General features: G+C 43.8%; 1 protein-coding gene and 1 non-coding gene across 2 annotated transcripts; one reads left to right on the top strand and one right to left on the bottom strand.

The window, feature by feature from the left end:
- The first annotated feature begins 234 nt into the window (after positions 1 to 234).
- Positions 235 to 362, top strand: LOC112111316. Its single transcript, XR_002908477.1, has one exon. It is a non-coding gene; the product is annotated as a U6atac minor spliceosomal RNA (small nuclear RNA).
- Positions 363 to 4,635: 4,273 nt separating this feature from the next.
- On the bottom strand, positions 4,636 to 22,943 carry WDR5 (WD repeat domain 5). Its single transcript, XM_026657326.1, has 14 exons — positions 22,857 to 22,943; positions 19,851 to 20,039; positions 18,231 to 18,339; positions 16,741 to 16,814; positions 15,181 to 15,270; positions 14,610 to 14,699; positions 13,571 to 13,654; positions 12,256 to 12,311; positions 12,000 to 12,046; positions 10,035 to 10,110; positions 8,763 to 8,796; positions 8,203 to 8,277; positions 6,945 to 7,032; positions 4,636 to 5,793 (listed from the first exon to the last, which is right to left on the bottom strand). Exons 2-14 carry the CDS (start codon positions 19,929 to 19,931, stop codon positions 5,693 to 5,695), a joined length of 1,005 nt encoding a protein of 334 aa, XP_026513111.1. The 5' UTR covers positions 19,932 to 20,039; positions 22,857 to 22,943; the 3' UTR covers positions 4,636 to 5,692.
- Between the last annotated feature and the right edge of the window lie 573 nt (positions 22,944 to 23,516).

Raw genomic sequence — 23,516 nt, 5'->3', positions numbered from 1 at the left:
CGGGCAACAGCCTGGTTTTATTCGCTTTATTGAATTAGTCGGCTTCTGAATCACATTACCAAGAGACAATCCCAGGTGAGTCAATACATATTAGTTTGATGAATCTGTTAAAATATTATTATTTGACTCTTCATGCTATTTAATTGATTTTAGACTGTATTTCTTTAGTCACCATAACTGAGAAAACTTTAGTATTCCAGCTATTTAAAAGCTTAGGGCTTGTGCCCAGTATTTGTGTTGTATGAAAGGAGAGAAGGTTAGCACTCCCCTTGATAAGGATGGAAGAGGTCCTAGTGACCTTTACAACACGCATATGGTTAAGGCATTGCCACTTACTTCGTGGCATCTAACCAAGTTTTTTTGTTGTTGTTGCTCTGTCATAGGCCAGTAGAGGACAATAGCCATTGCAATGGGCAAGACTGTTTGGTTTAGCATAATCCCATATCGCCACTAAAAAAGATCATTTGTGAAATGCAGCAATAAAGTCAAAGTATCATATAAATACAAGTAAAACCACCGAGTACATTAGCTCAGCAAGGCCATTGTCTCCTGCTGATTTTCAGTTCTGTCAAGCGTGGGTTTTATGCATGATCATGTCCACGGTTTGAAAACAGAAATAAATGTTAATGATATGTTAATCCCATTTTAACAGTGAAAACTGAGACTTTGCATCAAAGAAATTACTCCATTTTTATAGTGCGATATAACCCACCCACCCCTTCATCCAGGAGATGCCCAAACACATTTAACTATATAGTCATACTATGATACAGTGGCTGGATGTGTGTGATGGTTTTTTAAAAAGAATGGGGAAAAAATCATTGCAAAAATCATTTTCTAGATAGATGGAGAAGTCCTGGTACACAATAGAGGATATTTCACAGTGCTCATAATGTGCAATCAGCATTTGCTATGTATTAGACTATTTTCTCTCTTGTTCATGTTTGGATAGCGCCTGATGGGCACTACCATAATTTAAATAATAAAAGTGGTTGAAAATCTGAAATATTTTTAAAAGACCTAAACCCCATTGGAAAACTCCAGCAGACTACATATAGTTTAATAATTTACTAGAGATTAGATCATTCATGGTGGAGTTGAGCTCATTCTAAATCAGGCTGGCTAGGATGACAAAACCCAGGAGTTTTAATGAAAAACTAAGGAACAAATCATTTTTGTTTTGCTCTCAGAAATCATGGCTGTGATGACACACATACAGCCTTGTATTTCCAAGACCACAACTCTGTGCCCCACAAGACCTGTGGGGCATTCACGAATTCTCAAATCAACTTTCAGGATCCGCACAACGCAGCATTTATTACATTGTGATGCACCATCATGTCATAATGCTGATTTGGATGTGACATGTCACTACAGCCATTCCTAGTCCAACTAGGTCAAACGCTGAAAATGGACACACAGCACTTCTGAAATGCTCTGTGCACAGAGAAGGGCAGTAGCCAGGTGGACAGCATGCTCTGCAATGGTGTGGAGGGAGAAAATTTGCAGCAGAAGCTTGTCTGACAACATCCTGACTTGGTTGAGATCCTGGATAATGCTTGTTCAATCCCAAGCCCTATATGTATTCTCTCATTGTTTCCTTGTATACCCCCATCTTCCTGTAACTATCTCATCTTATACTTAGACTGCAAGCTCTTTGGAGCAGGGACCATCATTTCTGTTCTATTTGTACAGTGCCTAGCACAAAAGGCTCTTGGTTCATGATTGGGGCTACACAAGTACAAACAGGCACTAAACAATGTAGTACTTCCTTGCCCTTGACGCCAGCTGAATGATCCCTGTGTAATTTGCTTTTTGTAGTTTAGGCACACACATCAGGGCATGGATTCAGAATCCCATTAACTGGATTATTTGCTGGTAACTGACTAACACCTGCCTAGCTGGAGCCTGTAAAAGTGAACATCTGAACTCTGTCGCAGAGACTACGCTCCAGGGAGGAGGAAGTTATCCCTTTTATTACTTAGTTTAGCCACTCAGGCAGGGATGGTAGCACTGGGCTGGGTAAGAAGATATTTTTATTAGAAGGTTGGGGGTTAATACTCTCATTTCTACAATGCTTTCCTTCCGAGTTCAACACGCGGCGCTCACAAGACAGGTGTGTAGGGCACATGTTCCCTATTTCACAGATCAGGAACCTACCACAACCTAATTTTCAGAGGTGTTGAGCATCTGCAGTTCCCACTGACTAGCAGGGATTTTAGTGCTCAAACTCTTAGCAATCAGTTCACAAGTGACTTGCCATGTGTCAAAGGGCTAAGAACAAACAGAAGCTACAGTTATAAAATCAGGGGTAGGTCCTATAGTTACACACACTTCGTTATTCCCAGGCAGAATCCCCCTGAGCTAAACAGAAGCCCTTGCTGGAGAAACTGCTTGTTGCATGTGAATCCCCTCACGTGCAAACAATCGACAAGCCAGCTGTACACCCTGGCTGAATCAGCCGTCTTGAAACTCTACTAGGTATTTACCGTAATGAGTTAGAAGACATTGACTCAACATTTTGGAATAGCGTTTAATGGTGTAGGTTTAGCAGGTAGAATGCAATAGGAACATGACAAGTCTTTTAGTCAGGAGTGGATGTTACTATCAATAGCACAAAAAACAGGATAGTTTTATTTAAAGAACCTTAAGAAGTTACATTCGACTGTGTGAATAGCACCTTATAGGAACAGAATCTCACAGGAGGATTCTTGTTACATGGTGTTACTGATACATACAGCAATTCCAAAGTGGGGGGGATCTAACTAGGGACACAGTGCTCCCTCGTTTCAGTACTATGAGTGGCTGCAATGAGAAAACACACACAGGAGGAGTAAGGCTGGCTTAACAGCCAGTTTGGTACAGCCCAACTTGAACCCTATATTTATGCAGGAAAAAATATTGACCCTTAAATGTCTCATCATACTAGATGGTACAAATTAAAATACGTAGCTTCCAGCTTCAATTTGAACAAGGAGTGGAGAAGCTAGTAAGCCACATGCCAACACCACCAAGTGTTTCAGATTTGGGCCCACTCTGCATCAGGTTGTTTCCACTGGTCCATGCTATGTTAGGTTCTTCACTAAAGCACCTGACTATTGAGAGAGCCTGTTAAACTACTCCCATTTATTAAATAAAAAAGGAGTATATGAAAAAGTTGACAGGACCTCTACACCTAAACTAAATCTGATTCTTCAGAAAATTCCAGTATTAGCAGACTGTCTTATAAACCAACTCGGTCAAGAGATTGTTCTGCAGCTGTTTTCCCAAGAGTGTCATGCTTACACATGGGATTCCCTTTATTTACCAGAAAGCCAGCTCATGGGTAGCTGAATTCTGAAGTAACTTTTGCAGGTGCACACTTTGTACTGGGAAGTTAATACACTTAAGGTGTTAAACATCAGTTTCCACAGCCCTCTCCCCTTCAGATCATCCACACAAAGAAACAGAATGAAGCAACTTATCTCTAAGTGCCCTGTACCCTCTTGCACTGTTGCGTAGCAGAGGCAATCATCAATATGGTTAAAACTCTCTGCCTTTCACTACTAACATACAAGGAGTTTGCACTACTTATTTGAAAGTTTAAGATTCGATGCAAAAATGGGGCTGCCAGAATTGGGCACTTTTGCCTCCACAAGAGCAGAAAGTGCAGTCAGAAGGAACACCCTAGGCAAAAAAAAAAAAAAAAAATCTCACATCTTCTGCCCCACCAAGGTTTGGTTTGAGATGAGTCTTGTTTTATGGCAGTTGTTTGCCTATTTTTGGCTACTAGGCCTTTTTGTTGCAAATGGTCAAGACTAATCTCCAGCTAGTTCTCAAACTCCTGGTTGCCGGCTGGAAGATGCAGTAATCCTTTAACCCAACGATTATTTAGCATTTGAGACTTTTGCTTCCCCTATAGCTAGGACAGCAGAATGGCCAGAATTCTTTTCACCTTAGGTAAGAGTCTAGTCCAGGGGTGGCCAACCTGTGGCTCCAGAGCCGCAAGCGGCTCTTCAGAAATTAATATGCGGCTCCTTCTTTAGGCACCGACTCCGGGGCTGGAGTTACAGGCACCAGCTTTCCAATGTGCCAGGGGGTGCTCACTGCTCAACCCCTGGCTCTGCCACAAAACCTGCCCCCACTCCACTCCTGCCCCCTCACCTGAGCCTGCCTTGCCCTCGCTCCTCCCAACTTCTCCCCAGAGCCTCCTGCACACTGTGGGAGGCACGGGGAGGGGGAGGTGCTGATCAGTGGGGATGCCGGCAGGCGTGGGGGAGCTAATGGGGGGCTGCTGACGTATTACTGTGGCTCTTTGGCAAAGTACATTGGTAAATTCTGGCTCCTTCTCAGGCGCAGGTTGGCCACCCCCCTCTAGACCATGTGAGAGTTTACATGTGTTGCCTCAAGCTGAGGACTCCTTCCACATAACCGTCTCTGCTGGCTTCTTTCAAGTGCATCTGGACTGGAGTTCTGCTCATCCTCTCTTCCCTCCACAAAATGGACTCTAGCCCCTCTTATAAAATATTGGGGTCAGTGATCTGGTAAAACTTCTACAGCAGAAGTGGGCTGCAAAAAAAAAAGTTGGTTTTGGAGGAAGTCTTGTGAGCTGAAGGGACGCGGACACTTCACATTAGTGCACTCTCACCACCAGCGTACACATAAAATCCCACCTTTTTATTATGGCATATCGTTCTGGCTTGGATGTGTCAATACCACACTAGTGTGACAAAAAAGGGCAAAAGACATAGCGACGCTGAAATCGTTACAGAGTCATGCTATTAGCAACACAGGTCGATACGATGGATTTCCAAGATACAAAATTGTTTGGGGTTGTTGTTTTTTTCCCTACACTGAACTAACTTTACAATATTTTGTGAACTTGCTTTTTTTCCAGTAGAGAAAAAAAAAATGTAAAATATGCTGAGAACAACTACAAGCAGGAATCATTTTAATGGTTAACAGAAAAAAAAAAAGCTGTAACTTTGTTCTATAACAGCATCTATTAAACACACGTAACGAAAGGTCAGCAACTATACAGAAGTAAGAGTAGATATTTCACCACAGGAGTCTGAAGTTGGGGCAAGAAAGGGAACTCTGGAACTGGATGGTTTTATTTGGTCACAAAGTTTGAGCTGAGTGTTTAAAATGAGGCATCCTTAAAGATGCGGCACTCCTATTCAAAACAATAAAGAGAAACTTCTGATAGACTAGAACCTACCGGTCTGCAAAAAAATTAAAAAAAAATAAAAAAAATAAAAATTAGACATTTAAAAAAAATCCAAGTATTTCTAGTATTACGACTTAACTTACTGTTACAAAACAGACCGACAGCTCCTCCTTAAGCAGCAACAAGACAGCCAAGGAGCAATGACACCTTCACCACAAAGTACAGTATCTCTGGGGCTTCCAATTCAAGGCTGATACTCCTAATGCGATGTTAGGACGATCCGTTTGTCTGCCAAGTGATCAGGCACGAAAAGGAGAGACTGCCTCTTTTTTCCACCACACTGCCCGGCTCTCGCAACAAGCTAAGACATTCTCTTTGGGTCAAGACTAACAGAAACCGCTTTCTCAAATATTCTTCAGGTTTCCTGCCAACCTAGGTTTTATAATTATTCTCATGGGGGCGGGAGGGGGGAGATTTTTTTTATTTATTTTTTTTTAAAAACCACAATTTTCCTGACAGTCTCTAAAGTGATACTGAAAGTGTTTAACAGTCACTCTTCCACAATTTAATTGTTTTGTCGTTTTCTAGTGCCGCTGATGCAATGATGTTTTCTGTTGGGTGACAAGCTGTTGAGATCACAACATCTAAATAAAAGGAGAGAGAGAGAGAGAGAGAGAGAGAGAGAGAGAGAGATCATTATTTATAGCAGTCCAAGCTCCTTTGGTTCAGAGCAGGTATTTTCAGCTCAAATATGCAGAGCTGCCCCATCGTAAGACATGGCCAGGTTCTCTCTCAACAGCAGATACTGACATATGAGTATGATGGATTTATGAATACAAATGTTAGTGGGCCTACCCCAATTGTGAGTTTAATAGCTGGAGAGTGGGTGAAAGTTTATACGATATTACAACAGGCCAAACTCAGGGAACTATTTCACAGCAGTGCTATAGGAAAGAACCAGACAGACCCAATGTTCTGACGACATCGCAGGCCTAGAGTTTCTTGGTGTAAATGCGGACAGAGAAAAGCCCACCAAAGCAAATAGCAGATAGTTGATTAAGCCACAAGTGCCCCAAACTCACAATTGAAAGTCCTGATCCTCCAAAGACTTACAAGCACATGCTTCACTTTACAGATTGCAAACAGTCCCATTTGCTTCAATGGGCACGCTCAGTGCACAGGGTTTTAAGTAGGTGCATAAATCTGCAGGATTTGGCCCTAAGATACTGATCATGCAAACACTTAAGCACGCACATAATTCTATTCACATGGGTCATGCCCCTGGCTACTCATGTGAGTAAAGTCGAGCATGTGCTTAAGCGTTTGTAGGGGCAGGGGCTAAGTGTTCAAGACTCTTTGCAGATGGGGTCAGTGTCTCTAAAGATGCCTCAAGCTCACCTGGAACTCGTCCTTGGACAAGTGCAGCTTTGGGAGGAGCCAACGGCCAAGGGTTTCCCAAAGTGAGGCTCCCCAAGTCACTAGTCATGTCACACAACACTTGTGAAAATCTTGGCCAATTTCTTTCCATATAATTCAAGGAAAACAATGTCTCTGATATGACAATAATTCCTGTAAAAATGCCCACCAAGTGTCAGGGAAAACACATCATGTGTCCTAATCATGCCCCATTCAGGCTGATCTTTATACTAATCCCATCTGTCAAATTCTAAACAGACACTAAAAATAGACATTTCCAATTCACACCATCAAATTAACCTTAAACGCTATGTGCTCGTTATTTATTCAGCTAAGGAACGCTTAATCAAAATCAGTGTAACAAAAAGCAGATTCACACCTGTGTGTCCCTGTAATTTCTGTACAATCTCTTTTGTTTGGAGGTTCCAAATATAAACCAGGTTGTCCTCTGAACCAGACACAATCCACTGGAAAAAATGCAGAGGGAAATAGTTATTGAAGTGCCATTTTAGTCTTTCCTGCCACCCCAGCTTGAATTGCTATTTCCTCTATATAGGTTCATATACCACCCTCATCACCATAGCACTTGAGTGCCTTCCAGTTGTGCATTAAGCAACGTGGCTAACATCAGTCATGTGTGGTTCATTCTCCCTTTCTCTCACCCCCCGGGGCAAGGAGAACAGTGTGCAGTAGAGTATTTTGTTTCGGTAGGCCTTGGGGTTTGTTTTCACATCCATACTCTTCTGTCTTAAATCATATGATCTAGCTCTTCTACAGTGCTTTTCATACGTGGTTCTCAAAGCACTTCACAGAGGGTGGGATCATTATTCCCATTTTACAGATGAGGAAACTGAGGCACAGAGCCAGGCGGGGAGAGAGGGGGATGTAACTTGCCCAAGATCACCCAGCAGGCCAGTGGCAGAGATAGAAATAGAACCCAGGTCTCTTGAATCCTGGTCCCATGCTCCTTCCACTAGGCCATGCCAAAGGCCAAAAAGGCTGGTTGAAGAAGTGGGCTTAGCCCTCGAAGCAGAAGGGGGGGTGGTTTAAGATGGATCTTAGTCCTTGGGAGAATCTCAGAACGGCCCCTCAAGAAAGCTCCATCTCCTGCACAGGGATGCTGTGGTCCTAGAGACAGCATCTCAACCAAGACTCATACATAGCAACTCATAATCTGTAACAGGCGGGTGCTGTATTATGAACTCATATGGCTGCTCACCACGGAGGTTTTCCCTACATTACTGGGGTACATTAAACCTGGCACAGTTCTAAGCACTGAGCGTACACTGGCACTTGTGGCAAACAGGTACCCTGGAGCACCCACACAGCTGAATGGAGTTTGCTAAAACTTTCCCCAAAATGGTCCCTTTCGACCAAGCCCCCAGCAAGTAGAGTTTCCAGGAGATTGAAACCTTGGGACCGTTGCTCTATTACAATCCCTCCTCATTGCTTGGAAGTTTGCAACATTAATTGTAGCACTTGTTATACTGGGCTCCCCCCAGGGTGAAAACAGTTTTGCACTAAGGGCAAGTCAGCTATTTATGGGCCCAGAAAGATTTGCATCATCTCCTTAATTTTGATGAAAAATAAATCCTCAAATGCATCACATCACTAAAAGCAGCTCAGTAATCACCAACCTTTCCACCAGTGACGGAGAAGTTTGCAAAGATGCAGTATTTCTCATTCTTGTGACCTGTGTACGTCTTCAGGCACTGGAAGTGAAGAGCCAGAAGGCAAAAAACCATAAGTGCAGCTGGCAATGAGATATCTAGCAGTCAAGGACAAACTCCCTTTGCAGGGCAGACTAAATACATCTGTGCACATTTCCCACCCCCATCAACTCATCCAAAGGATGCAGAGGGCATCACGACCCTAGAATGCTAACCAATCACTTCGCTGGGAGGATGGGAGGAGAAAATGACCCCAATTTGTCACTTCCACCCACAGAAAAAACAAGGCAAGAACAATTTACCAGTTCAAGAAACATAGAATTCAATGTCTCTGGGCGTCATAAAAATGTAAAGGAACTTTTAAAATGATCCCGTTTAGTCCACTACTATAGAACAAGGGCTGTAACAAATTATTTATAGTAATTATATTGTACAGATGACCGAGAAAAAGCGTAACCTTATGTGAAACCATCCAAAGCAAGTTACAAACCTAGCTAGGACTTTATAGTAAGAGATCGTGACTGTACCTTTCCTTTGCTGTAGTCCCAAAGTTTCAGTGTGCTAGAGAACAAAAAGGAGAACAAGGATTTTAGGCTTTGTGTTATTTCACCGGTCATGATTTCTTGGTACATAAAAGTTTTCCCATACTAGAGCTTCCCAGAGTCTACATTAGTCATTCTAGTCTGGCTTGGGAATGCAGAGTTTCAGCTAACCCAACAAGAATTGGATTTTATTTACATGCCATTTGTATTCTCCTCTGTGAAAAAAATATGGAGCGAGTCTTTAAAAATAAAGCCCTTTTCTCTTCCTACGTGAACAGACGCTATGATGAGGTATGTGACCGAGAGAGTTGAGAATTGTCATTCAGTTCCTTTCGTCCCCCACATTTTGAGCTAACACATACTACAAGATACAGATTTTGGACCAAGCAAAACCAAGGCAGAACCACATGCTGTCCTGCATCTAGGTAGTTACAGGGATTGTGTAATGGGATGAGAGTTTTTAAATCAGTCAGTAGAGGCAAAAGGGACAACGTTCAAATTCTATTTGGTAGCCTAAGTGAAATTAGTCACTGGTTTCAGACAGATATGTCTCTTTCACACACACACACACACACACACACACGAAAACACGAAAATCCCACCCATATTCAAGTATGAGGCAACAATGTTGACTCCCCTGCTCTGGCTTGCAAAATAGCCTTAATTTTGGGTTTCCTTGCACTCACCGGATGAAAAGAGAAGGAACAATCCTGTAATGTCTTTTATACGAAGACATTCATAGATAACTAGCTCGTCACCCTGTGACTTAGGGATGGGAGGGTCTCATTACACCAGCAGCAATTAATACTTCGTGGTGGAGAAGGGAGAGTGGCTGGTCCTTGCTAAGCAGGGGCACGGGAAATATTCCAATCGGAGAACTCTCAATAGAACCAATCCCCCTGCATAGCTTTTCTGCTTTGTATGCACAGCTATTTTAGCACTGCTGCCTTTGAGAGAGAGACTCGCAGCCTTTCATGGTGTTACAGCAAGAGAACCATTTGATCAAGGAACTACTTCATGATGAAGGCTCTGAAAAGACACAAAGCTAAGAGTGCACGGGGGTATGTCAACAGCAGTGCTAAGACTGCCAATAGCATGAACTTTGCTGACGTTCTGACAATATAATTCCCAGAGGACTGGATTATAGAAGTTTGATGGTAGGTATGAGTTTACCTATCATAAGAATATTACAATAGCATAAAAAAGGTTACATTTGAAGTTGATGAATGCACTTTAAATGTATTTTTGAATACCTACTTGTCCAGAGTTGCTGCTAGTATGTATTTGCCATTTGGAGAGAATTTCACAAAAGACACGGGAGGGTTATCATCATCTGTGTTGGAAATACAAGGGTGTTACGCAGAACATGGTGAAATATTTCTCTCATGGACACAGAATTTCTTGTGACAAAACACACCTACCGCCGATTACAAAAGCCAACTTCAAGTTTAGTTTAGTTACGTTTTTGTTCAGCTACCATTTTATACTTCAAGCAAACTGATGGGAGATACAGGAAAGTGGTAATGTGAAATAGTTCAAGAGGAAGAATATTTGGTTTGCTAGCATTTTATTATTCCATAATCGTCTATTACCCAACCTTCCCACTCCTGCATCAACCTTCCCTAGAGTCCACAGTGTGGCTGTAAAAGTCAGAAGTAAGGCCCTACTTCATTTGAGAGATTGTGGAACATGCAATATTGAGCTTCCACCACAATTTTGTTTTTAATTCGCTTACTTTGCACAGTCCACAATTTTGCATGCGTTTTGAGTATGCAAATAGTACTGCACTAACATTTAATGCCTGTAAAATGTTAAAGGCTAAAGTGATTGGACTCAATTTCTACAGCATTTGTTTAGTCTTCTGAATTTTAGTCACGGAATTTTATATTGTAGCAGTCACTTTTTTAAAAAAATGAATGTAATATTGTTGCAGCAAAATGTCTGGTTATCAAAAAAAAATAGCAGGCATAACATAATACTTGAGTGTTTATATCATTCCAATATTTTTTTTTTCTTAAACAAATAGGTCTTTTGCCAAAAGCTGGGAATGGGTGGCAGGGGATGGATCATTTGATGATAACCTGTTCTGTTCATTCCCTCTGAAGCACCTGGCATTGGCCACTGTCGGAAGACAGGATACTGGGCTAGATGGACCATTGGTTTGACCCAGTATGGCTGTTCTTATGTCTACTCTGGCTTTTCCAAATTACTGCTATTAATACAGGTCCATTATTACATTTCTGCAATTTTCTATGTCTTGTCTGCAACTATTTGAAGATCATCCCAAGATTAGGGCCTTAGTCATAAAACCATTACACTGAGGGTATGTCTACACTGCCTGCCGGATCGGCAGGCAGCCATCGATCCAGCGGGGATCGATTTATTGCGTCTAGTCTAGACGTAATAAATCAACCCCCGAGCGCTCTCCAGTAGACTCCTGTACTCCACCACCACGAGAGGCGCAAGTAGAGTCGACGGGGGAGTGGCAGCAGTCGACTCACCGCGGTGAAAACACCATGGTAAGTCGATCTAAGTACGTCGACTTCAGCTACGTTATTCATGTAGTTGAAGTTGCGTAACTTAGATTGATCCCCTTCCCCCCCAGTGTAGACCAGGGCTAAGACACACCCTATTGCTAAAGTATATCCATTGTGAACACCAGAAGTTTTGCCTATGTCACTTCATGTCAACACTAGAGTCTGGTAATCAGGGGCACGACATGCACTGTTCAACAGGCTGCCCACTGTCTTAAGGAGGACACCAGTTCTCAAACATCTGCAACCCTAAATTGTAAACACATTTAGTCTTCTCCCACTGCCATGTGCTATTTATTGCATTGGAGTATGTAGCTATCATTTCTGAAAGTGAAATAAGACTTACTTTTGCCACAGCAGTTCCAAGCCAATGCACAGCCAGGCATAATACTACAATGACTAGTGGAAAACCCTGTAGTACAGGTACTTAGATTTATTGTCAGCACACACTGGGCAATATTACAAGCCTAAGAAAGTTTCCTACACATGTGAGAGAGGATATTTCCCCTAAAATCAACTGCAAGGATGGTTGTGTATGAAGAGGACAGTGTAAGGAGAAGGAAAAGAGAAACCAAAGCCAGTAAGAAAACCACCTAAGTGCAGTCAAAGTCACGCTGAGTATTTCATATTCTATACAATAATTCAGCAGAGAGAATCAAGAACAACATACACACGTTTGCCTGCTTACCAATCAGTGTTTTTAAGCACTGGCCTGATGCCGTATCCCAGATTCGACTTTAACAAAAAAAAGAGACAGACATGAGTCACTATTGTAGCTATGGAATGTATTATATCATCAACTTACAAGTTTACATTTTAACCTCAAAGTCATGATATAAGAAGTGAAAAACTAAAAGAATCTACATTTTTTTAAGTTATTTTTATGTAAGGCGCCTAGAAGGCTGTGGCACATAATAAATGTTACTGAAGAAATAACCACTTACCAGAGACCATCATAGCTACTTGACACTATCAGGGACCCATCACGATTAAAATGCACCTGTGGTTTTATATATGGGGAAAAATAGCAGTATTCATGTTTATGAAGAGCAAGAAGTCACATTTGAAAATTATTTATCTCCCAAGTAGTACGTTGGATCCCAATTATCAGAAAACTAGTACGCTGTGATTCATGTGGAGGGTGGCAGGAATTCAACAACATGATGATGGGCACAGAAAGTTCTCACATATCAGGTTAAAAAAAAAAAGCACGCTGGAAAATTTACTGTAAGTCAGCCTTGCAAAATTCTAATGTCTCATTTGCATCCGCCTGATTTTTTTTTTTCCCATACAGACAGCTGCAGTTAATTCAGTTAGCAGGGTAATGGATGGGCAAACAGATTGAGACTAGCTGGTAAGTTTTCATAACAATTACTAGACTGTTTTAAGAGGCCTCTTAAAACATTAAGACCCGAACTGATTCACTGCTCCAATGTCGTGAGGAATTTTGCTAACAGTAGCGAGACCATACTAGAAGAGTGCATTATAGTTACACGCACACCTCAGTCTGGTCCATTTATTTTCTTCAGTCACCCATGAGCTTCCCGCAAAACCCCAATAAAGTGAATTTTAAATAGCAAATACTGAAACATACCCATGAGGGTGGTGGAGAGGGGGTTTGTAAGATCACACAAATTTCTGGTAAGCATTGTGGACTATACTCCATTTTAAGGTCAGATCCATGTGTCCAGAGCAGGCACAGCTCAAAATGTCTGAAGCTTAGAATTCTGCTCACCTCTTCTTTCATTTTATAACATTTCATCTCTGTTAAGAGCTGCACACCTTCTGTTTTCCCTACCGTGAATGGATTTTTTTTTTTTTTGAACACACGTTTTAGTCACTTTCATCCACAAAATGGATGAGATTTTCAATGCAGTTTATTTTGAAGTTCTCTCGTTCTACCTCCTGAAGTAGTTTAGAATAATGATAAAGTTATGGCGCAACCCAGATGTACAGCAAATTCAGATTTTCACTGAGCAGAAAGGAGTAGTCCCCACAGTTTGTGCTTTTATAGCAGATGCCGCCTGTTAGAATGCCCGGAGGCAGAAATCCATGCTGGGGTTCGAATGGTAAGTATGGGTCACTGGCATCTCCATGTTCGTTAATACCCTTACAAGTCATCACATTACACTGTGTCCTTCACCAAGGGGAAGATAGAGAGTAACAGTGAGACACTGCTCCCTTCTTTGCAAAAGGGGAAAAAGCCCTGCTAGATGCAGGCAAACATGTCAGCATGTTAATGTATCTGAAGGCACTTACAGCTGAAACTGGGTCAGAATGCGCAGGCAGCGTCTTGAGGCACTTCCCTGTTTTCACATCCCATATCCTCACACTTTCGTCAAACTGAAGATCAGAGGACAAAGTCACACAGTGATTTTCAAATGCACTCACTCCCCGGCCGTACTGCCCAGCCCGCATGAACGGATTAACAGGTTTCATCAGGGAGGGGAAAGAAATATGCATGACTACATTCCTCAAGCATCCAGACTTATTTCTGCTTGGGAGCAACCAAGATTTTAATGGAATTCATCTTCACTGCTAGTCACTTAGCACTGTTCACTTAGTGTGGGGATCTTCAAAGGAGTTAAATCCTAACCTTCATGCTTTGCACCTCATGGAATTTTCCTGTGTCAATCACAAGGAGTTTTATGAATTTTAAGCTCAAATATTCATGCAAGGAAGCTCGTATTTATCCCTAGCTTACAGACAAGGTAATTCAGGTTTAATGACTTGCTCAAGGTGACAGTGAGCTGGGAGAAATGTGAGAGGAGAACCCGAGAGTCCTATTCCCAGTCCCTTCACAAGCCAGGTGCATAATGCTTCCTAGCTGCAGAGCAAGCTGTTGAAATTGTCATGAAGCTACGTTTCAGTGATGCCATGATTTGCATGAAATGGTCAAATAATCCCTCAAAGCGATAAGGGCAATCACAGAATCTGAACTACAAAGATACAAGGAGCTTCTATTTCCCGAGCTATTCATGCCAGAGCAGCCCTCAGTACTTAAGGAAGGCTTTGCAATGAAGTGAATGTAGATATGCTGACTGCTTAGTGAAGCCAGGAAGAACATCTGGAGCTAGACCTATAGCCAACACTTACGATGCTATGGGTGAAGCCCCAATCTTCTAAAACTGGGCTGAGGGCTTTGACCTTGGCTCAACAGCCAACATAGTAGTGATGCTACCAACTCTCCCCTTTAAGGCTTCATTTAATTACATGTTTATACATAGTAGAATTCAGATGGTCTAGAGCTCTGCAGGGTGTATGGGACTTGTACTCCATTGAGAGTGTGTTCACTTACCGAGCCTGAAACAATGAGGTTGGATTGGGGGTTGAAGTTGCAGCAGAAGACATAGTTACTGTGCCCCTTCAGTGTCTTCAAACACTTGCCCTGAATAATTTAATTTAAAATATTATTAGTCAAATATACACACAGTAGATTTACCAGTAACTTTCCACACCTTCAAAGTTCCCATTGTGACCTACATTCAGGACTAGTCAGACTGTGATAAAGGGACAACATCAGGTTAAATTTCTTACCCCCCTCTCCCCCCCCCATCTAGGCTTCTATAAAAAAAAAAAATCCCTCATGTTTTTATGGAACAGGAACAGTTAAGTAAAACAGAAACAAGGTGTTTCCAACCCCAACCCTGTCCCATTTTAATAGTGCATGAGAACCAGGCGGTTAAACGGATTAGGAACAAAAGTGAAATGAACTAGCTTATTTTAATTGCCAATACAGAAGGAAAGCAAGCTGCATCACTGGTGAAAAGTTAATGACAAATGTTCCATGTCAAGTTAGCCGTCTTCATTTTAAGATGCCCCAAGAGAAGACTGGGGAGAAGAGAGAGAACTCAAGCCCCGCCCCTTACCGAGCTCACATCCCAGATTTTGAGAGTTTTGTCATCGGAGGCAGAGACAAGAAGGTTGGAATCTGATGACCAGGCTACGTCAGAGATACCCTGAAACAAAGGAAAGCAATTTAACACTGAGCTTTGCTTGCTGATTCACTCCAGAACAGGCAAAGCATAGACAGTTTCATATTTGAAGCCAGAAAGAGAGAAAAGAAAGGTCACCTTAACTTTGGAAAGTCATGATAGAAATGGATCACAGCAACTTTAACACATCTTCCTCTTACCACGGGATAGCCAATGACTCCGGGAAGCTTTTAGCTTTGCTGAGCCTCGCATTGCAAGAGCATAGTGGTTTGTTCAACCAGCAGTTCTAGTGACTCTGGGACCTGGTCCTCTTTTTGAAGTTCAGAAATAACAACTTACACATAGCTGGGTTAGATTCATTTCCTTCCCCCTCCCTGAAGAGGGGCTCATCCCTACTGTCTGCCTGAAATGACCCAGAGTAAGATTTTCAAAAGCACCCAAGTGATTTAGGAGCCTAAGTGATTTAGGCAGCTGGGTCCTATTGACTTTCAGTGAGATTTAGGAGCCTGAGTCTCAATGGAAGTGAACTGGACACAGGTATCATCTAAGTCAGTGCTTCTCAAAGCCGGTCCGCCGCTTGTTCAGGGAAAGCCCCTGGCGGTCTAGGCCGGTCTGTTTACCTGCTGCGTCTGCAGGTTCAGCCGATCGCAGCTCCCACTGGCCGCGGTTCGCCACTCCAAGCCAATGGGGGCTGCGAGAAGCCACGACCAGCACATCCCTCGGCCCGCGCCACTTCCCGCAGGCCCTATTGGCCTCGAGTGGCGAACCGCAGCCAGTGGGAGCCGCGATTGGCCGAACCTGCGGACGCGGCAGGTAAACAAACCGGCCCGGACCGCCAGAGGCTTTCCCTGAACAAGCAGCAGACCGGCTTTGAGAAGCACAGATCTAAGTCACTTTTGAAAATTGGACTTCAGTACTTTGGAACGAATTTCTTCATTTTCAAACATTAGATCTTATTTCCTGGATTTCAGTGGGTAAAGCTATGAGAAATGTCAGGTTCCCTTAAAAAAAAAAAAAAGCACCATTCTGATCAAAATTTAAAAATTTAAAGCAAATCCTGTAGGCAGAGCATTATACCCTGTAGTTTTCCTAGGTGGAAGCCCAGCTGTTCAAACAGGTAGTGTTAGTGCTCACAAAGGGAATGACTTTCACACTGGCTAAACATTGTGCATGTAGGTGCTTTATCAGCAGTCCACAGGTTTCCGCACATCTCTCTCAATCCTGACCTGAAACATCCCCGTTATTCCAGGCCCGGGCCATCATCATCATACAGGGTTGGGTGTGGGGTTGCCATAGGGACAAATAAACCCCGCCCCCAGATGAGACCAAACAATTTGCTTTCACATGAATTAAACTATTATACGAAGGCTTCTGGAGGTGAAAGCTAGCAAATTAACCCATTATGCAAGCCCCAGATGCAATACTGAATTGCAATTGCGATCTGAAAGGACAGCTATTTAGACTGCAGAATATTCTTTAGAGTTCAATACTTACCAGTTTGTGACCAGATATTGTTTTTTCAAACTTGCCATCATATGCTCCCCAAATTTTAATTAGTTTGTCAGCCGCTAAAAGAGAAAAGATTCCCAATAACTAACCAAGCAGCACTAAAAATAGCTACCTCGCTCCCTTAAGGAGAGAGAAGCACATTGGCTACTTTTCTGCAAACGCGTTACAGTTTTTACCCTCAAGCACAGACTTCAGTGCATAAGGTAGGGTGTAAACATGAAATGACAAAATTTCACTGCAGGAGTTGGGATTACACATGCTGCCTTGAAAGTAAATGGTCTCAACTCATTCAGTTCCAAAATTGGATCCAGTGTAATGTATCTGACAAGCACTGACCTTTGGTTTCTCATTTTTAAAAATACATTTATTGCCAATGAGAAAAAAAGTGACCATGCCACATGACACACTGAAACACTTCTGCCTCAGAGAGAGCAAAAACTGATCCACAACTTGGGCTGACATTACTCCTCGTGAGAAACAAACCCGCTACCCATTATCATGTTAGCTTGTGCTCTGTAGGAGAGAAAGAGGTTGATATTTGCTAGGTGTTAAAAGTTAGAGAACTGTCTGGGGAGGGAGGAGAAATTAACTTCTAGAAGGTCCTATGAAGAGGGAGAAGTTAATTTCTATGGAGTACACTGCCCATATAAAGGCAGTCACAATAAAGTAAAAGACCCGAATCACTGCCCATTTCTAGAGGCCATCTCCATCACCTTCAGTCCTGTTCCTCTAAACTGCCTCTTTCCTCTCCAATCCCTCTGGGTAACCAGTGCCCAAGTATGTGGTACTTGATTCAAAAGGAAGTTGTCAGGCACTTGCAATGGTCACCAAAGAAAAGGTTAAACAGAGATCACGGTGGGCTTTCTAGGCAAAAAACCTGTCAAGTTCCTCCCTTCTGAAGTGTGTCAGTCTTGTACATTTCACCTGGCTACTTACAAGAAAGGAACAGGCAGACTCTCCAAAATGCAATTCTATTACGATGCCAATGGAGGGGAGGGAGAGCTAGGAGCTCTCTGGGTGAATCCCACCTCAATGCAGAGAATGCAAGCTGGTCGCTCATGCCAGGCAAGCCCCAATTTAAAGGCTTAAGCCAAAGTTTAAGTGATGCAAAGGGCTGCATGGGGCCCCCTCTGCACGAGGATTAATTTCACATGTATCCACAATCAGTGTGTAACTCCGCATTGTTTTTTGTAAAGTGGCTCAGTAGCACAAGTTGAGCATCTCAAGCCCTTCAAGCCAGGCAGAGGAAGACCCAGCATATTGGACAACAGGACATAAAAGCCAACATTAAAGTGGGTCAAACTTTTGAAACAGCCAGCTTTGAGTGTCCCTTTAAAAAACAAACCATGTGGTTATATTCCCCCACCTTTTGATCACTGTGCGTTAAGATTAGCCATCTACCTGTCTCCCAACAGGAGGGTTCACATGTGCACAATTCAGATAATGGGAAGGAATTAACGAAGACTAATACTTACAGGAACTGGCCAGCCACTCTCCATTGGGACTAAACTTTACTGACGAAACTGCCTTAGTGTGTCCTGCTAACGTGAACTTTAAAGCGTAGTTTGGTTTTACAGGTGCCGGCTGTAAGAAAGAGTCACACAAGTAAGATGACTGGAGCTTTAACTCAAGTGTTTCAGTTGTAATTGGGGTATCAGATTGAGCCACTATGCAGGGCTCTGCACTTGGATGGCAATCCAGATTTGATCCTTTATTTTTTAAAAATTTAAGTTCCTAGTCCTTATGTTTATGAAGTTAACTTCAGCCAGTACTGTCTTCCTGAGCCAACATAGAAACATGCTCAAACAATGGGTTAAATTCATTCTTGGTGTAACTCCAGCCAAGTCAGCGTTACCGGGAATGAAGCTGGCCCAGGAAGTCTGAGAAGTGTGAAATAAGCCATTTATCTCAATGGAGTGACCTGTGAAGGATTTTTAAAAATTGGGGTTATGCCTTTTTGCTTCTTTATGATTTAAAATGAAGACCGGAAAAGCTCCCCCACCAACCACAACTTTTCACCTTAAATATCAGCAATGTCAAATTCAACCTTCCCTGGTTTTGCTGGAGGACTTTTTGGGCAAGGGGTTTCAGAGGGGCGCTGCGAGTTCTCACACCCTTATTGATGGGGCAATGGTCTTTAACAAAGGCATCCTTTCTCCCAAATGTCCACAGGCATTGAAAAATTTGAAGTCACTTGCAATCTGTTCCTCTCTCTATTGAGATAATAAATTCACCAGTTCTCCAGTCGCCCTAGAGCTGTCCAATGGTAGACAACAGCTGAATTGCTAGTGCAGAAAGCAATTAAAATATTTTCTTGATAAGACTCTTTTAGGCTTTTTTTTTTTTTTAATATCACAAAACAGAAAAGGGTACAAGGACTTTTTTTTTTTTTTAACCTTTTGCCAGTCACCTTTACAAACTAGCACTGGCGATTTCACTGGTGATCTTTTCAGCAGAAATATTCAGCTACTCTGGGATCGTGGGAAGGCTTTGGTAGGATACCATAACATTCCCCCAGTCTGACCCTGATTGTAATAATTGTGGAAATCATAATTAGCAGTAGAAATAATTAAAGAAACCAAACTTCTAACAGACCTCATAATTCCCTCCTGGCTAACTGGAAACCCTGTTATTATTTCAAGAAACCCTGAAAGTGTCTCCCCATTTCTGAGCAAAGATTTAATACTAGTGTCACACCAATGTCTTACTACTGTGAGTACATTAGTTACAAAATATACTATGCCAAATTTATGAATACTCTGAAGTGTTACCATAAAACAAAATTTACACATTTTGTGATATATTCTCTTTAATGAATTTTGCAAACTAGCAAAACTCAGTAAGCCATATTGGACCTCAGTTATGCATGTTGAAGGTTACATTATCCACCTGCATCAAAACTAAACTCTTTAGAGCAATGGCAGGAACTTTGTTCTCAGTCTTGTCCACAAAGCACTTAGCATATTCTTCTTTTAATTCATAAAATTCAGTTTCTCAAAATACCCCAGTCCTATTTGTAAGTTTGCCAGTAAAAGATGCAAGTAACTTCCATGTGTACTGACAGGCGGAGATATCATTCTGAGATTTACACGCACCTTGGTCTGATTGGTTGAGGAGGAAGGAGTAGATTGTGTTTTGGTGGATTCTGCATCTGGTTTCTTCTCTTCTGTTGCCATGGTTCTCAAGCTAGCAAGTCAGCCGTATGGTGCTTGAAGCGATGAATGAATGTGCTGCTTCAAAAGGGAGCCTTTCACACCAAAAAGAACGGCTCTAACAACACAAACCTACGAGAAAACGAAACCCCACTGTTAGCCATCAAGGAAATTATTTCAGCACCTAGAAAAAGAGAATTAACACAACAGTGCGTCCTAACCATAATCCACGTCCCCAAATAACCAGTGAAAACACAAAGTTTCATGCCCATGACTTTGTACCATATGCCATGCTCCTCTCAACTCCCCTTCTTATAAGCTAAACTATAAAGCCTTTTGCTAGCCACATTGTGCTTGTTGTCCTTTTTCGCAGATGCCAAACAACATTTAAACAGCTAAGCACATTACTATTCCTGAGAACTCTTCTCCATGTAAACAACTGCTGTAGTTACCACAGAATTGTCAACCCGTGGCAAGGGAGGTGATCCATGTGATGCTCTGAGAAGTTGTGGTCTATAGAATACAAGTTCAAGAACCTCAGTTATGACCTATTATCACATTTTGCCAGGCTCCTCTGCACCATATTCAGCAATCACTAAGAATACAGTACAGCTGTGAGGATCTGGCAAGGGTGGGGTCAGTTTATTTCTCAACACATTCCCTGAAATGCCATTAAAATTAAATAGTTCAAAAGCATAGGAGACACAAAGGTTTCATTTCATGGAACAGATGCAAGTAATAGCCCTGGATGTCTTTCGGGCTGAATGACAGACATGATGCAAAACCTAGGATAATGCGAAAAAATGCAACGGGCACACCCAGAGCTCAAAATCCTACTAGCTTCCTCTGCTCTCTCAATTCACTCATTTCAACCAAGTGTTGCCTCCTTAACTGCATTTCAGAGCAGCAAATCACACTCGTTTCTGCCATACTTGGAAGACATTTCACCTGATTAAGAGCCAGCCTTGTAGTAGTCTCAACAGACTCGCCTTCTGAAACAAAACCTGTAAGTGCTGTGCCAATGTTCTGCAATCAGGGCTTATACTGCAGAGGGAGTAACCTCTACTGCAGCCCTAGTAGATTTCAGCCTGACAATGGGAAATACCTCTGACACAGACAGTAAGGCTTTGTCTTTAGAAACAAATTATTAGTGTAATTTCCCCACTGTTGCTACCACCAGTTCTGTTCTGCTTGGTAGCAGCTGTATTTGGAGTGACGGCATAGGTGACTGGTAGCATTTTAAGCATTATATCATCACTGGGTGGGCTATGTAGCATGGTATTGCCCGTGTCTTGTCTACACTAGAGTTCTCTTCGGTGGAGATGAGCCACTGGTAGAAAATTTGGAAGAGATCTTTGGAAACTGTACGTCAGCTTTTCAGTGTGTAGCTCTGTTGAGGACAATGTTATTCATCCTTCAGCACTGGTACAAGAGACAGCTTTCTGCACCAAACAGTAGAAACAGCAATATTCAGTCCAGGTTTCCTGAATGGCAATTGGGCTGATGACAATATGGCTAATTTCATCCGCAAAAAGAACAGGAGTCCTTGTGGCACCTTAGAGACTAACACATTTATTTCAGCATAAGCTTTTGTGGGCTTCATCGGATGCATAGAATGGAACATATAGTAAGGAGATATATATACATACAGAGAACATGAAAAGGTGGGAGTTGCCTAACCAACTCTAAGAGGCTAATTAATTAAGATGAGCTGTTGTCAGCAGGAGAAAAAAACTTTTGTAGTGATAATCAAGATAGCCCATTTAAGACAGATTGAGCTCATGAAGAGACTTATCCCCAGCCCAAATCATTAATGCTTAAACTAAGCTTCAGCCTGCTGGAGAGAGTACAAGCTCTACTTCCGTACTTGTGCTAGTCCACCGTCCAGTCACCTACCACAGCCTGGGCACCCAGGATGAGACACACCCACTGTTCTCCATGTAATGAATGGTAAGGGCCAGGATCGAGGCATGCAAGTAACATGGGCCACACAAGCAACCCAGAACCAATGCACAGAAGGTGGGGAGGGGAGAAAGGAATAATGCTTGCCCCCTATAGAGGCTATAAAGCATGTGAACCAAGGAAGGAAAAGGTTTGTGAATGCAAAGTAAGATACAGAATATGGGAGCTAGAGAGGAGGGCAGATCCATACACTCTGGGCACGGGCTGATGCATGCCCCAACCTAGCATAGGAGCTGGGGGGGGGGGGAAGAGAGAGGAGGCACAGGGACAGGCCTATGCATCCCGGGAACAGGGTCTGATGCATGTGCCAGCCTGGAACGCGGAGCAAGTCCATGCATCCCGGAAGCAGGGACTGGTGAATGCCTGCACGGGAGCTAGGGAGGGAACAGATTTATGCATTCCCCATGGGCACTAGGGAGGAGGCAGATCCATGCACCCTGGGAGCAGGGTCTGGTACATGCTCCCACACATATGGAAGCTAGGGAGGTGCAGGTCCATACACTCTGGGCAGATCCATGCACCCACATGGGTTCTCAGGAGGGGGCGGGACAATGCACCCTGAGGGCGGGTCCATGCACCCCCCATGGGCGCTAGGGAGGGGCCAGGGGCTGGTGCATGCCCCACACGTGGAAGCTAGGGAGGGGGCAGGTCCATACACCCCCCCCCAGGGGTGCTAGGGAGGGGCCAGGGGCTGGCACATGCCCCACACGTGGAAGCTAGGGAGGGGGCAGGTCCATACACCCCCCCCCGGGGTGCTAGGGAGGGGCCAGGGGCTGGTGCATGCCCCGCACGTGGAAGCTAGGGAGGGGGCAGGGGGTGGTGCACACCCCCACGCGGGCAGGTCCCCGGGAGGGGGCAGAGCCCGGCGCGTGCCCTGCGGGTCGGGGCAGGGCGGGGAGGGGACAGCGGGGCCCGGGCCGCGAGGCGGAGGCTGGCGCGTGCCCGCCAGGAGGGGGCGGGGGGCTCTGGCCCCGTTCAGTCACTTACCGGGGGGCGGGGCGCCGCCTCCTCCTCGGCGGGGAGCAGGGCCGGGGAGGGGGGAAGCGGCGGCAGCTCCGTAGCCGCCAGGCGGGGGAATGTGGGGGGGCGCATGCGCTGGGGGGGGGGGGGGTGCACAATGCCGCTCTCTCCTGGGGACGCTACGGCGGGACAGAAGGGACAGAAACAGAGGCAGGCCGGGTGCACGGGCAACGCCTTAAAGGGCTAGAAGCCTTTTCTGGGTGAATAGTTGGCAGCGATGGGGGGGGGGGGGGGGGGGGAACTAGGTGTGGTTTGGTGGAAACCTGCTCGGTTGGGGGCCCCCAGGCCACGCACGGATGCACAGCCAGGGTTCCTCCAGAGATCCCAGCTGGGCTCTGCTATGCACAGCTCCAGTCCAGAGGCAGCCATGCTGCCCACGTGGGCAATTCCCATTGAAGTCACTGAGCGCTAGACCAAAGCCCAACCTGAAACTTCCCAAACAGGAGCCCTCCAAGCCTGACTCTTCCCTACCTCCTACCCGTGTAGTCATTTACACTGGGCAACGTGGGTATAAAGTGCTGCCTCGGAGGGCAGGGGAGTTCTGATCTGGGGGTGGCGCGCACACACACACACACACAGTTCTGACTGTTAACACGTCCACACTGAATATACAGTCAACATACATGG

The sequence above is a fragment of the Terrapene carolina genome, unplaced genomic scaffold (assembly GCF_002925995.2).
Source record: "Terrapene carolina triunguis isolate 2854851 unplaced genomic scaffold, T_m_triunguis-2.0 Scaffold238, whole genome shotgun sequence".
NCBI lineage: Eukaryota > Metazoa > Chordata > Testudines > Emydidae > Terrapene > Terrapene triunguis.
The sequence above is the reverse complement of the archived record's forward strand: the minus strand, read 5'-3'. Positions and strand labels throughout refer to the sequence as shown.

Excerpts from the sequence above, each read along its gene's own strand:
- WDR5 (XM_026657326.1), bottom strand. The coding sequence starts at position 19,931 with ATGGCAACAGAAGAGAAGAAACCAGATGCAGAATCCACCAAAACACAA. Across the intron at positions 12,047-12,255 it reads AGTAGCTATGATGGTCTCTG|TCGAATCTGGGATACGGCAT; the intron begins GTAAGTGGTTAT and ends TTTTTGTTAAAG. Across the intron at positions 5,794-6,944 it reads GAAATTACAGGGACACACAG|ATGTTGTGATCTCAACAGCT; the intron begins GTGTGAATCTGC and ends CCTTTTATTTAG.